This window comes from Myxine glutinosa, chromosome 2 (genome assembly GCF_964187855.1).
Source record: "Myxine glutinosa chromosome 2, kmMyxGlut1.1, whole genome shotgun sequence".
NCBI classification, from domain to species: domain Eukaryota; kingdom Metazoa; phylum Chordata; class Myxini; order Myxiniformes; family Myxinidae; genus Myxine; species Myxine glutinosa.
Genome location: NC_136262.1, coordinates 111,656,607 through 111,672,390, shown reverse-complemented (window position 1 = coordinate 111,672,390; position 15,784 = coordinate 111,656,607). Strand labels below are relative to the sequence as shown.

At 46.0% G+C, this 15,784-nt stretch overlaps 1 protein-coding gene across 2 annotated transcripts in view; it reads right to left on the bottom strand.

The window, feature by feature from the left end:
- Positions 1–15,198, bottom strand: part of NPC1 (NPC intracellular cholesterol transporter 1) — a 47,627-nt gene extending 32,429 nt beyond the window's left edge. For both annotated transcript variants that reach the window (XM_068107460.2, XM_068107461.2), the window contains exons 1-10: positions 15,041–15,198; positions 5,275–5,403; positions 4,348–4,454; positions 3,929–4,086; positions 3,664–3,828; positions 3,309–3,561; positions 3,003–3,076; positions 1,655–2,028; positions 1,270–1,496; positions 931–1,031 (exon numbers count right to left, since the gene is read on the bottom strand). In XM_068107460.2, the coding sequence (XP_067963561.2) occupies positions 931–1,031; positions 1,270–1,496; positions 1,655–2,028; positions 3,003–3,076; positions 3,309–3,561; positions 3,664–3,828; positions 3,929–4,086; positions 4,348–4,454; positions 5,275–5,403; positions 15,041–15,187 (1,735 nt within the window). In that variant the 5' untranslated portion in view covers positions 15,188–15,198. The remainder of the gene's footprint in view (positions 1–930; positions 1,032–1,269; positions 1,497–1,654; positions 2,029–3,002; positions 3,077–3,308; positions 3,562–3,663; positions 3,829–3,928; positions 4,087–4,347; positions 4,455–5,274; positions 5,404–15,040) is intronic.
- Positions 15,199–15,784: the final 586 nt, after the last annotated feature.

Sequence of the window (15,784 nt, the reverse complement as noted above, 5' to 3'; positions counted from 1 at the left end):
GACTTTGCATGACGGATGATGACCAGTCGGTGACTGGCTTTGGAGGCCAGCTTGGAAATGTGGTTTTCGCAGGAAAGATTATGGCAGATAGTGAGACCCAAAAGCTTGAGTGACAGAACTTTTTGGAGAGGATTGTTCAGAAAGTGGATGGGAGGGTTGTCCAGTCGGTCTTTTCGGAGAGACATAGTAAGAGTGTGAGATTTGTCAGGATTGAAAGACATGTTCCACTTGTTTGACCAGTCTGATTTTGTCAAGGTCTTCAGAGTGAGGAGGCTGCAGACTGCCGATCTGAGGGATGAGGTATGAGTTTTGGTTGATTGAATTTGTTTTGGCTTATTAGGTTGAATTGTTTTGGCTGAATTGGTTGACCTTTGACCTATGTTAACCTTGTGACCTATGTTGACCTCAAAAATAGTTGGTTGAATTCAGTTAACTGATCTGAAAAGCCTATTCAAATTTCAAGTCAATCGGATGTAAATTGAGGATTTTAAAATTTGGAAAAAGGGGTTGACCTTTGGCCTACGTTCACCTTTTAACCTCAAATAGATAGGATTTTGTCAGACAACAAACTACCATTTGGTGAAGTTTCGTGAAGATCGGTTTAAAATTGAGACCTGTAGGCAATTACAAGTGAGCGGCCAGACAAACACAAACTGGAGTGATCAACCTACGGAAAAAAAATAAAAAATTAAAAAGGGGTTTTTCGGACACGTGACAAACCAACGGATTCAAATGCAATGCCCTCTCCTCTGGCGAGGGTAACAAGATGGGCCGGGGATAGGGTGGAGATGATCGTCATCTTCATGGGAGTACTCTGTGTACCATTCTTTTTAAAGTCACATTCCTCTGCACATAGCAGGAGGGGAGGGTGGGTGGGATATGACATGGCGAGGGGACAATAAAGCTTGAATGTATCAGTGCAGCACCAACCGTCGTATCCACCAAGCGCAAGCCAGGGAAACACTGGTCCACCAAATGTGCCAAGGCAAGGGTCGTGCAGCTTGGTCGTGTCGTTAAGTGACATCGGTGCCCTGCAGGACAAAACGACCATAATAATCACATTGATCCAGCACTCAGCATTACCAAGCATAAGTAGTTCAGATACCGAATGTCTGGCACCTCAAAGCACAATACCTGACAACACCCATGGGGTCAAAAGCTCCCCACACAATGCTGAGATATAATAAATTACCAGATCATAAACTCAGCTCATATTGGATCCAGTAGTGACGAGTGCTACAGGGCACGAGTGGTAATGTTACAACTTACGTGACACAATACAGGAAGTGATCATGGTAATCAGCATAGACCCAAAACATGTCCTTCACAATATGGTCCAGCACATCATGGCTGTTCTGGTAGTAGTTGAGCACACTCAGGATGGTACAGTTGTTGTTGTAAGGACTTAGTGGTGCCACACAAATATCCTTCAGCGACACTAGATCACCAGTATGGTTCACAACCAAATTTTCCACTGCCAGTTGGAGGTCGAGTACCTGTCACAAAAAGACAAGTCTACAATATAGTTTGATGAACAGAACAACCCATAAATCAGTCCAAAAATGAGTGCCATCAAACGGTTGGGAGGGGGAAGGAGAGGGAGAGGGAGATTTAAAATGACTGACCTTCAAAAGTCATGGACCAAATACCTCACCTGGTGCAGGATGTCTTTGCCAAGTGGTGGCCCAAAAGGAATGTCGGGTGCAGTGAAATACGGTGTGAAGATGGTCTTGTTAAAGTTTGGAGCACGGATTATCAGTTGCTCAACACGGAAAAAAGGGCCAAAATGAGTGTCAAAATAGTCCTTCTCCAAACGAGAACGACTATTTGGAGCAGACCACAACTCAACAGGGTCCGTGATAACTACTACCCAATGCAGACCAGCTGAGCACACGGCAATGACTATTGTGGAGACGAGAAGGACTGGTAACGGATGACGGACACACCATTCACCCCAGCAGGAGAATGTAGTCTGCAGGTAGCTTTCAATACAGAAACAGAACCGAGCACAACCTGTGTTCAATTTCCCTGCAAGAGGGAGAAGGAAGAAAAAAAAAAAAAAAAAGAAAAAAAAAGCAGAATAGCTCACCTGGGTGAGCACATAGCCAAACCAAAAGCCAAACCAAAGCCAAAGCCAAAGCCAAACAGCCAAACCAAACCAGCCAAACAGTACAAAAGCCAAAGGTGAGCCAAAACCTGGAACAGCCTCCATTACAACCTCACAACATCCTCAATGTCTGACGGTCCACATTCAAAACATGGTTTATTACAGGCCTCCAACAACATCAGACCAAATTTGGTGTAGATTGTTATTTTATTATGCTAGAAGGTGTGAAAACATTTTGTTACCTCGGAGACATGCTGAATGGAGAAGGTGGATCAGACTCGGCAACGGTTGCTAGAGTGAGATGTGCATGGAAGAAGTTTCGGGAACTGAGTGGCGTACTGACGAGGAGGGGAGTGTCGTTGAAGCTGAAGGGAAAGGTGTATGCTGCACGTGTGAGAAGTGTCATGATTTATGGGAGCGAGACATGGGTAATGAACGTAGAGCAGCAACGAAGGCTGGAAAGGGTGGAAATGCGAATGGTTCGGTGGATGTGCGGAGTATCGTTGAGAGAGAGGAAGACAAATGATGAATTGCAAAAGATGATGGGAATAGAGCCTGTGATTGATGCTGTGAAGAGGAACAGGTTGAGATGGTTTGGTCATGTGTTGAGGAAGGATGAAAGTGATTGGTGGAGAAGAGTGATGGAAATGAATGTAGAAGGAAGCAGAGGATGGGGAAGACCGAGAAAGACTTGGCTAAAGATGGTCGAAGAAGAAATGCAGGCAAGGGGGTTAACAAGGGGAGATGCAGAAAATAGGGCAAAATGGAGAAGATTGTCATGGGGACCGCAAGGCTAACCCCCGCTCTAGCAGGGAAAATGGCCTTAAAATATGCCTGTTGTGTTGTTGTATTGTTATTTTATTAAAACGTATCGTGTGGAACAATTCGCACGCACCCAGCAGGTTCTGGCGCTCCCTGTCCACATCACTCAAAATCGGACCGTAGTCTGAATCCAGGGCTTTCTGCGGCCTGAAAAGGCAAAATTATATGCAAATTGGATGTTCCACCCAGCAGTACAAGACCCCCCCCCCCCCCCCCCCCTTCCAGCAATACCCAAAGAAAATTGACAACCGACAAATTAGAGCCCATGCAAATTGAGGCCCGATGGATTACCTCAAATCACAGGTCAACTGCCATGAAGGAAATATTACAAACCAACAACATGCATTCCTATTTTCATACTCTGCCACAAAATTCTCACATCCAGTAGTGGTAATGGAAAACCAAAGCTGCTGATACAGCAAACGCAAAAGCCAGATAAACAGCTCCGACAATCACGGTGATCGCATCAAAGCCAAGGAGTGTCCAGGGGACTGGTGGGGAAGGGGGTTCCGGTTGAGGGCCGCAGGCAGCCTGACAGTCCTGACAGGAACAAGCTTCACGTCCGTCCGGGAGCGACTGGTTGCATGAATAAGTGATCGCCGACAAAGGTTCCATGGGCTCGGCTTTGGCAACTGTAAAGAAACACGTGGACACAGTCGGAGAAGTCTTGCATACCAAACCATACAGACAGGCACGCTAAGGACACGTGACCTCCAACAGTACATAAAGCTCACCAAAACGAGGAGTGATCTGGAATGGAGTTTGTTCGTTGTCAGTACTGCCCATATACTGAATCCAGTTAGTGGCGTTGCAATCACGTGCAGAGCGACCACACAGCAGACCGAGGACCTTCTGATTGCTGGACGGTGCAGAGACGTCCTTACAAGCCTTGTACATGCCTAGAAAAGTCAAAAAATAGCCAGTGTATGCACCAATAAAGAAAACTCTATTTTAGGTCAAAATATCTGGATCAAACACCCACGAGCCTTCCCACCATACCTTGAGCAAACACTGGAGTGATGTAATAATCTAGACTTGTGATGCTGACATTCCCCTTTTCAGTCTCAGCTTTTGTCACGTTTAGAAACGTGCTCTGGTTGGGGCTGCACGTCAGCTCACAAAAGAATGTCATGAAGTTGAACATGCAGGATGGACATCTGCATTCAAGGGTTCAGGCATTAGGTAGGGCCTCAATGCTCTGTCCATCCGCTACCCACCCACCCCCTCCTCCCCTACAAAATTTGAGGGAACATACACGTCGTTTGCATATTGAGTTCACAGCTGTGGTCACATCACGAGGCAAGCAAAGAATGCGACAAACATCGGCGACCAAGATAATTCGCAACAACAGGCCTCCGGCTTTGAAGGGGAAGCAAGAGGGGTGACTTGAACTGTGCAAAGTTTGAGGTGTATAGTACCTAGACAAAAACTGGAGGGGAAGGCTCATGCTATTCTTGAAGGTACGCAGCTGGTCACCATTGCAACAGGTAGAAACATTCCCTTTGACAAACTTCGGGCACAGCTCCTGGCACACGGTCAGAAGGAAGAATAATCGGCATTATAACTTCACACCGACCGCTCAACCATAGATCATCAAGGTATGCCTCAAGGAAATAACTTCTGTCCACGTGGGCCTGGATGCTGTGTCAAACAAGTTCATGTTTTTCGATAAAAGGTCAAGGAAAATGGAGGCACGAGGTAACAAGAACAGATGGTAAAAAGGCAACAAACTGACAGTGGGGTCACAGACAAGACAAGGGAAGAAAATAGTCACCTGCCCGCAAGAGGACTTTGTCAATGCAGTGAGAGTTGAGGAAAAAAAAAAATCAAGACAATAAAAACAAGAACACTCAGTAGAGAGCATACCTCCGCAAGGTGAACAGTTTACGTTTTGTATTCCACAGTTGACCAGAATCACATTCAATCAAACTAATCTGTCCACAACTTCATGAGATATCCTTCTATGTATCGTTTTTGGCCCTATCGCCCAACGGTGAAGAATCACTTAGAAAATTCTCGCAACCGGATCCGGATCTTCACCAAAATCTAATCATTTCGTCCTGGTCACATACGCTACATCTTGCCAAATTTCGTCCGAATCCATCCACAACTTTTTGATATATCTTGTTCACAAACAAAAAGACAGAAAGAGACAGGGGTGAAAACAACCTCCATTCACCTTTGGTGGCAGAGGTTAAAAAAAAAAAAAAAAAAAAAAAAAAAAACTTCTGGACACATTTCCCTCAAAATCAGAAAACTCAAGAAATCACAGCATCAATTCAACGGAGCAGGAATCCAAGTCAGGCCACACATTTCACAAAAACCAATTCGGCCATCATTCTCACCACAAGGAGCTCGTGGTCATGGACAGGTAGAGACCGAGCGGGCCCATTATAGAGGCAGTTGTAGGGTTTACGCGTCTCATTATTCATTCCACATTCGCCATACCACACACAGTACCCCTCCTGGTGAATCTGATGACAGGAAACAAGTTTCAGTTGAATAGGTTCAATGGTATGGGAAACAAGACCGACAGTAACAGCATACCTGGGCTTGTTTGATACTTTAGTTGAAGAGGATTGTATGACCTGGGTGGGGATACCAGTTAAATTGTTGCAAGTTGGAACTTAAATTGTAAGTTAGAAAATAATGTTGGTATTAAAAAATATATATTCCAATAAATTATACATTCCTGTGCCACCTTCAGTCAAACATCAGGCATTGATGAAGACAGGTTCGTGAAGGACTTGGACGACACAAAAAAAAACAAAACAAAACAAAACAAAAAAAAAAAAAAAAAAAAAAAAAAAAAAAACCTACCCAGACTCAATGTTGCTATCTCCAATTAATGGAGAAACTGCAACTGGGGAATCCATGAATGTCAGACAGAAACCCTTATATCATTTCCTCATTCTGCTTTAAACAATTACTCTATTTGCATTCCAAACAGCATCATTCAACATTTCAATCACAAATACTGTGGTATTAATAGATCAAAATACAATGTTAAATCACGATTGTATCGAGATATAATCAAACCAGCGAACTGTCATCTGTTCACTTCCAGATTCGGGAGCAAAGTCGGTGTCGATCGCATTTCAAAATCGTAATTGTATTGAGGAATGTCTGAAACCTCCGACCTAACTTGCGACACCTGCTGGGACCCCAAAAAACATTCCACAGAAGGTTATTCATTTCCTTTTAGTAATACAACTGTTATGGCTACCAAACACTCTCCCTGTCATGTGACCAGATCTTCAGCTCTGATTGGTGGACGTTTGTGAGGGACATACATTACATGCATACACCAGAAGGACAGACACGGTTCCGACAGCAATGCCCCACGGGATACACCGTAAAAAGTGAAGAAAATCACAGGTGGGACAGATGGACAGAGCAAACCTGCAGTCCCCTCTGCAATACATGTCCCCTACTCAAACTTGTTCTGCAACTTATCATAAAGCCCCATACCAAGTTTCAGTTAAATATTGCCGTGCGTCTCCCCTTAGTCAACACTGCAGGGTAAGGGATGGCCAACCGAGCTTTAACTGAGGCGTTTACCCAACTATGGCGGTCGTGACACGCATGGGGGTGGGGGGAGGTAGGGGGTAGTGGAGGGCCGCAAGATCCTTACCTGCAAGGACGGTCATAACGGGGGTTATCCGATTCCCACAGAAATAAACGTACAAGACAAGGAATTGAAAATGTAACAAGTAATAAGTTTAATAAAAATAAATACAAGGATAACAGAAATGAATGCACAACAACAACACACAACAGGCATTTTAAAGGCCATTTTCCCTGCTAGAGCAGGGGTTAGCCTTGCGGTCCCCATGACAATCTTCTCCATTTTGCCCTATTTTCTGCATCTCTCCTTGTTAACCCCCTTGCCCGCATTTCTTCTTCCACCATCTTTAGCTAAGTCCCTCTCGGTCCTCCCCGTCCTCCACTTCCTTCCACATCCATTTCCATCACTCTTCTCAACCAGCCACCCCCATCCCTCAACACATGACCAAACCATCTCAACCTGTTCCTCCCCACAGCATCAATCACAGGCTCTATTCCCATCATCTTTCGCAACTCATCATCTGTCTTCCTCTCTCTCGACGACACTCCGCACACTCGTCGAACCACCCGCATCTCCACCCTTTCCAACCTTCGCCGCTGCTCCACGTTCACCACCCATGTCTCGCTCCCACAAATCACAACACTTCTCACACATGCAGCATACACCCCTCCCCTCAGCCTCAACGACACTCCATCACCAGCACACCACTCGATTCCCGAAACTTCCTGCATGCACATCCCACCCGAGCAACCGCCGCCGAGTCTGATCCACCCTCCCCACCCAGCACGTCTCCGAAGCAGCGAAATGTTTTCACACCCTCCAGCCCCACGCCGTCTCCAAGATCCAACCCAACATTTCCTCCATCTGCAGCTCCCTCCGTGCACACCCTACATTTGAATGTAGCTGCCACACTGGCCAATGACCCTCAGACCACCACATCCTTGATGAACCCACTCAGCGCACACTGCACACCGAATGGAGCCCACCCCGACACCCCCCCCCCTACACACAACACAGGGCCACCTCCCAGCTCTTTCCACCCCACCACATGCTCCACCAACCGCCATCACCCTCGTCTCTAGAACACTCACCCTCAGACCCCGTCTCCACACATTCCCTCCACGCGTCCATCCCTTCCTTCAGTCCATCCATCCATACCCTCCGCAATCAACACCAGATCATCCACACACACCAACTCCCACGGCAACCCCCCCCCCCCCCCCTACGCTCCGAGCCAGCACCTCCACCAGCCACAAACAGCAGTGGACCCAGCACCGACCCCTGATGCACTCCCACACCCCCACCCCACCACTGTTCCCGTCCTTCGTCCCCACAGCCACGCGCTCCCCTGTACACTGCCATCACTACTCTGATCAACCATTCCTCCACTCCTAACTTCCTCAATGCCCATGTCAATACTTTGCGTGGAACCCGATCGAATGCTTTCGCCAGATCAACAAACCCAAGAAACAACTTCTTCCTCTTCTCCATGTACTTCTCCTGCAACTGCCTCAATGAAAAGCGTGTCTGTCGTTCCTCTTCCTGGCATAAATCCAAACTGCATTTCATCGATCTTCACTTTCTTCCTTATCCTCCTCTCCAACACCCTTACCAATAACTTTATCGCTCGGTACGAGCCACACTCCAGAGGGTTACCTTTCCCCTTGTATAGAGGGACGAGGGTACTCAGTTCCCAATCCACTGGAATGCGGCCTTCTTTCACCACCAGATTACAGATCTCTGTCATTCTCTTCACACCCCAACTTCCTGCTGCCTTCAACATATCTCCCACAACTCCCGTCGGCCCTCCCGCTTTTCTACCCTTCATTGCTTTGATCGCTTCCTCAACTTCCTTCTCAGTTATCTTCTCTGCCGGTCATAAAACTGGGTTACTCTATGTTGCCATCCCATTCATTCTCTGTATTCAACAGCATTTCCATATATCTTTTCCATCTTCCTTTAATTCCATCTGGGTCGACAACGATTTGTCCCACTTCATCCTTCAAGCAGCTCACCCCCATCACATCACACCTCTTTCGCTATCTGCTTTGCAATCCTGAATACTGCTTTCTGACCCTCTTCCGAATCCAAGCGTTCACCGAACATTTTCCTACATGCCTCCTGCACCTTTGCTACCTTTCTTTGCAGCCTTCCTGGCTGCCTTATAACTTTCATGCTCTGCTGTTTCTGCTCCCGTACCCTTCGCCTTCGGCCACTCCTTGAACTTCTTCCTCTTCTCGTCAATCCTCTTTCCAACTTCATCATCCCACCACCATGTTTGAGGTCCTTTTGTCCATCCACATACCTCAGCAACGGCTCCCAACAGACTAGCTTTCATTGACATCCAACCACTTTCAAGCTCAACCACATCATCCTCGACCCTACTCAGCCTCTTTTAATGCCTCCCTTACTGTCACCTCTTTCAACCTCCACACCTTCATTCTCGGTTGGTACTTCACCCGCCGAGCTCTCCTCGCACCTTTCACCCTTACGTCGCAGACAACCAAGTGGTGCTGTGAAACAGCCTCCTCCCCCGGGATCACCTTTGTGTCTCGAAGGTGCCCCCTATCTCGCCTACGCACCATCAGGTAGTCAACGGTTGTCGTCGACCCACCTGACATGTATGTAACAAGCTTATTATCCTCTTTCTGGAACTGAGTATTACAAATCAACAAATCAGCTCCATCAGCAAACTCCAAAATCCTTTCACCTTCTCCATTTCTCACCATATCTGTAACCCCCATGAACTCTGTCAAAACCATCCATACTCCTTCCCACATGTCCATTTAGGTCTCCTCCTACCACAACAACTTCCTCATCTTTCACGTTTTCCATCAGCTTCTCTATCGCACACCAGAACTTGTCCTCCTCTTCATCGCTTCGACCAACCTGCGGAGCATATCCCGAGATGACGTTCACCAAGAGCTTTCCAATCATCATTTTCACCATCATCAACCTATCACTCACTCTAGTCACACTCACCACACTGTCTACAAACTCCTCAGAAAACAGAACACCAACACCATTCACGCCCTCCGGGCACCCTTGCCACACAAACTTGTATTTCTGTCCATGCCTACACTTCACCATTCTCACACCACTTCCCTTCCATCTCGTCTCTTGCACACAACATATGTCCACTCTTCTTCTGACCAATACTTCCACCACTTCTCCTGATCTCCCTGTCATTGTCCCTACATTCCATGTCCCAAACCTCAGAAACCGATCTCCACTTCAGGCTGTACCCTGCCCACATGTAGTTGTAATCGTCATGATTCTCTTTTTGACGCAATGTTTTTTTTTTTATGGCCGGATGCCCTTCCTGACACCAACCCTCTTAGTCGCCTCTTACAATACGCAGGGATACGGCATACCTATTCTTATCCAGGGTACACACTGGGAGTAATGTAAATGAATGCACAGTAAAATAAAATTCCTACATTGAGGATCCTCTAGTCAGACACAATTACACACAAGGGGATGATAAAATAAAAGTAAAAATGTAGTGTGGTGCGTTTTCCTGCTACTCTGCTCTGGCGTGCTTAACCGCACGGGGTCGTCAAAGGTCCCGCGTCCCTGCAAGGGAAAACACGCGTTGGCGCGAAGTCGTGTTCACCGCCAGCTGCCAACACGAAGCGAACAGGCCCGAGATCCTCCCTCGTCCTTCCTGCTCGGCTGCACCGAGCCCCAATGTTCCTTTCCCGCACACACGGCACCAAGCACAGCAGTCACAAAGTCAGCACCGAGGAAAGGATGCGTCCACCTTTCCCAAACCCGGAACAGGGAGAGCGAAAATATGACCAGGACACGAGAGATTAAATAATAATCCACTGTGACAGGATGAGATGCACGTCTTGACAGACAAATGAGCGACTCGAGAACCAGGGAACGGGGCTTCGGCAAAAGCTGGATCAAGCAAATGCACGACCGCTTGCGACAACCAGGACAGACGAGAGAAAAGTGCGTCCGCCCGCAATCAAACCCAGTGCGAGAGTGAAAATGGCGGGACATGCCCTTAGTCCCTGGCGCGAGAATGTTCTGACGTTACCCACGCTCCAATCAGAGCACCATCGCATCAGTCTATGACTATCATTCGTTTTGGGGCAGGGCCTCACGGCCCCTGAGATGGCTCAGCTGGTTGGCGTCAGTGGCAGTGTTCGGATCCGGTCGGCGATTATGTGGTTTAATTTAGGTGCCGTTTGCATGGCTGGTGTTGCAAGTGTCATAAGGAACAAAGGGGAAACCACAAAGGCAACTACACACAGGGAATCTACTCATACCCTAACTAATTAGCATAGCTCCACCCCTCTCAGAGACAAATATACACATGCGACATCCGGCCCTACGAAATTACAGGAAGGTTGTTTTTTTTTCTTCTTCTTTGCGACAGTCGGAGCACCCTACCCTATACAATCCTACCTGGCCTAAGGTATTCCATTTCTACCCCCACAAACATAATATGTTAAAGGATACGAGGGGAAAAGTGCAGAAAACCATGGGTGGGACGGATGGAGGGCCAGACAGATGGAGCAAACATATAGTCCCCTCCGGTTGGGGCACCAATAAAGAGAAACCAGAGCTCAAGTACAAACCACGTGGTGTGTTTTGACTATACACTCGCGTCTGATTGGCTTAGTCACTCGCATGGCAAACATCCCATATTCCCCATCTACATCTATGGTAGAACAAAAGCATTCATGATCACATGACAACTCTGAAAGCTTAACACAGGCAGCGCACGAACATGACGTGAAAACATGGTAATTCCCATGCTTCAACTTATTGTAATGTTATCATTCGTGATATTAACCATGACAGTCATCTGGTGCCCGGCTAACAAGGGGAAGTTAGAGTGCAGAAGTGGGACAAAAATGACGAGAAATTGGAGAACCAAAAATAAACATTCACGAACAAACAAGGTGGTGAAAATGGGGGATACAGGTAAAACTAGAACGGCACTCAGTAGAGAGCACACCTCCACCTGGTTGGCCATATCACTCAATGATGAAGAATCACTTAAAAAACTAAATAACTCATATCCGAATCCATATTCAGATATTCACCAAAACCGAATCGATTCTTCCTTGTCACACACACAACCTGTCCAACAAGTTTCGTCCAAATCCATCCATAACTTTGAGATATCCTGCAATGTATAGTTTTTGGGCCTATCTCCCAATGGTGAAGAATCACCTAAAAAAATAAAATAATTCTCATATCCAAAGCCATATTCAGATCTTCACCAAAATCTAATCTACTTGTTCTTCTCAGACACCCAACCGGTCCACCAAGTTTCGTCCAAATCCGTCCGCAACTTTGAGATATCCTGCTATGTATCGTTTTTGGCCCTATCTCCCAATGGTGAAGAATCACTTTTAAAAAATTCTAGTAGCCGAATTTGGATCTTCACCAAAATCTAATAATTTCATACTTGCGACATACACTACATCTGACAAATTTCGTCTGAATCCATCCACAACTTTGAGATATTTTGTTCACAAACAAGACAGGGGTGAAAACAACCTCCATCCACCTTTGGTGGCGGAGGTAACAGGGTGTGGTGAAAAAGGGGGATGCAGATAAAACAGCTTCAGATGAAGCAGAAAAACCACAACCTGGTAGTTTCTCCATCGTATGACTCAAGCAGGTGATGTGTTAACTTCGTTTGATGAGTTTATACAAACTAAACAATTTATAGATAAACAAGCATTCTGAGTATTGCGCTGCAATACATGTCCCCTACCGGCAGTCTGTCGTCCGGAAAACTGTTGGGGCAGCCTGCACGTATTGCACTGTGTGAATTATATAATTACCAACTCACGGTCTGGGGTAGGTAACTCAGCTAAAAATTATCCAATTTGCACCAAATAAAGTTTATGAATGGTTGCACAGACCCCTACTTCTCACCAAAAGTGGAAACAGAATGCAAATTTGAGTTAAAACAAGCATTCTGAGTATTGTGCTGCAATACATGTCCCCTTCCGGTAGTCTGTCTGGGAAATTACCAAGGGTTATTTACCCACAGGTTCTGAATCGTTCCCAATCGCTAATTACCTCAGGACGGGCTCACCTGTGATTCGCACTCGGGACTTCGATTTATACACCTTGCAGACAGGTCAGCAGCAGCAGCACGAGAAAATAAGTTGTCGATAAAGAACCTTCCGAGTCGCTAAATATCAGTAATTTATTATATTTTCCGGTTCACGATCAATGTGCATATATATGTTGCTCGGCTTGGCTCTGCCCCTCCGGAAAGCGCGCGCTGTTGACGTTCGCAGACGAGGCTGAGGGCGCGCGGTGCAGCTTAAGGAGAACTCGAGAATAAAGAAGATATCCATTTTTAAAAAATATTTTCGTTTAATTAACGATATCTGCCAAACCGTGCCCTATCGCAAATTCCAAAGACATTTGAGTAGATTGACATGCTGAACAGATCTGTGAAGTTTCCCCTTGATTGGATCAAAAATGAGGGAGGAGCTCGGTTTTAAAGGTTCATGCTTAAAAACGTCATAACTCTGAAACCATGTGACGCATGACGTCATGCTCGTTGACTTGTTTGTTCGCCATGGGTATGCGATTCTGCCTGCAAAGTTTGGCCTCGATCTGTTCAGCCGTTGCAAAGAAAAAGGGGTTTTCGTGTTTTCACGAAAAACAATATGGCGGCCGAACCACGTGACCTGTGACGTCATAATTACCATTAAAATATTCTACAGACCGAGTACCCCCTACGGTGAAAATTTGATCTCAATCGGTCCAATTATTGCAGAGAAAATCTTTTTTAAAGGAAATTAAAACGTAAAATGGCACCGAGTTAAGGATCATCAGAATTAAAAAGTTCAAAGTGCCATAACTTTGTCAAAAATTATCGAAACGTCGTGAAGTTCGAACTTGATCTGTAACTTACCATGAGGAAACCATGTGCCAAGTTTGAAATCATTAGCATTAAGCGTTTAGAAAAATGTCCGGAAAACTGTTCTTTGCGTGACGGACGGACTGACGGAGTGCAAACCTATAGTCCCCTCGGTGTACACCGGTAGGGGACTAATAACCCCACATAGACTTCTCCGGTGCCTTCAATACCATCGTACCGCACGTATCAAATCGACAAGTTACCAAAATTAAATGGCAAGCCGACGCTTTGAAGATCAATTCGGTTTTATTAAATAGACCACAACAGCCGGTGATGTGCAATCGTATCATGCGTCAGGGTTTCGGGTCCAATAATACAGGTGCACCACAACATTGTGTGGTTTCCCCCTTTTTATTTTCAAGTCCTAATTCAAGTCAATTTTGAGCAAGACTAAGTTAACTAAGTTCAGACGTGTGTACACTGGTGTGACGTCATTATTTAGTTCCGAAATGACAACAGGGCAAGAAATGTTTATGTATTTATTCATTCACAGCTTAGCAGGTGACCATGATATAGATTCATGCTCATAATATTGAACACGTTTTCTGAGCACAAGTATTGAGACACAGAAGTCGATAACAAATAGAAACCGAGTAAGAATCCCAAAATGTTGTCCGTTGAAGCAAAACAATCATTGCACTTAAAGAAATTGAAAGTTCCATGTATGCAAGAGCATTTTGGTTCTTTATTTATTTTTTATCAATCCTCGATTCAAAGTATTCGTACTTTCAATTTGATAATTTGTCAGAGGAGAATGTTAAGAAACTGGAAAGACCAATGAAGATCGCCGAGCGTGTGATACGGACAAACCTTCCCTCGATTTGTACATCGTCACACCAACTTCAGGTTTGTTTTTGCTTTAATTGTTCAGGAATTCGCCTTAGTGCTCCACTTACCTTATGCTGTCGTTCTCGACAAACATTTGCACCAAATTGAATTAACATGTTAAAAAACTAATGTCAAAAGCATGTCATGCACCCTTCCTTCCGTGTAAATGCTGCTTCATCACGATGAAGATTACTTTTTTTTAATCAAAATGCCAGTGAATGAAATCCTTCTCCTTCCTCTTCAACACAGTCTCCACCCTTCATCCTCACCACGCTCCCTCCACCCTCACGACCGTCTCCCTCCACCCTCACGACCGTCTCCCTCCACCATCCCCTCACGACCGTCTCCCTCCACCATCCCCTCACGACCGTCTCCCTCCACCATCCCCTCACGACCGTCTCCCTCCACCATCCCCTCACGACCGTCTCCCTCCGCTCCACCCTCCCCTCACGACCGTCTCCCTCCACCCTCCCCTCACGACCGTCTCCCTCCACCCTCCCCTCACGACCGTCTCCCTCCACCCTCCCCTCACGACCGTCTCCCTCCATCCTCACGTCACCATTTCCATACATAACATCCATGACTCCACAATTCTCCAAACCAAAATCACCCACCCATCTCCATCAAGTGCCCAAGTTTACGTTACGATAACCAAACGATTATATACAATATTGTATATTAATATAAACATTATATACACACATATATTCGACTGACGAACTTTTCCTGAGTTGTTTACCGGCATCATTGGGGAATCTCCCCGTCTCCTTTCAAAATCCAGTGTAACCGTGCAAAGCACACTCACCGAAGTGTTCGGCTCCACCTCGATTACCTGTCCCACAACCGACGTACTGGTCCAGGTAACCAGAAGAACCAAGTACAAAAGGCAAAACATCCCAAGCCGCCTCCGCATGACCGGCAACTCCATCGAGCTGACACCAAATGACGTCATCGAGCGTGATCGCTGTGCACGTGACTCGAATCGAGGTTGGTTAGTTCTTTGTGGGTCTTTAAATACTGTATGCGCAAAACACCAGCAATCAAACACTAACAACTTGGTGCGCTTTGCACAAAATCGACAATTACTCGCTTGCACGAACGGAACGATTATTTAATTAATCGGGTTCCAAAATGACGAATTGCCTAAAGGAGCTGTCGCGAACTATACCACTTAGCTTCATATAAACCGTACGACAAGATTTCAATAAAATCAGCACTTATTATTCATAGTTCTTGGATACAAGGCTGAGCTGTACTGGAATTATGGATCGAAGGTTCCAAACTACTCTGAAGAAGAAGCTCAAACTACTCACAGAAAGAGACTGAAAGTATGAAGCGGGTGAGGAAGGAAAGCAAATTTAAGTGACCAAAAGCAGACAGGCAGGCTGAAGAGTAGGAGGAGGACCTTGTTTGCCAGTTCTGTGGAGATGCAGTGTAGTGGACCAGCCAAGTCACACAAAACATCTTTGGGTGGCATTTCCTGTTAAAAGCTGGCATCCATGCTGGATCAATTGCTTGGGGGATGTGGAAAAAAATGTAGGTGGATGCC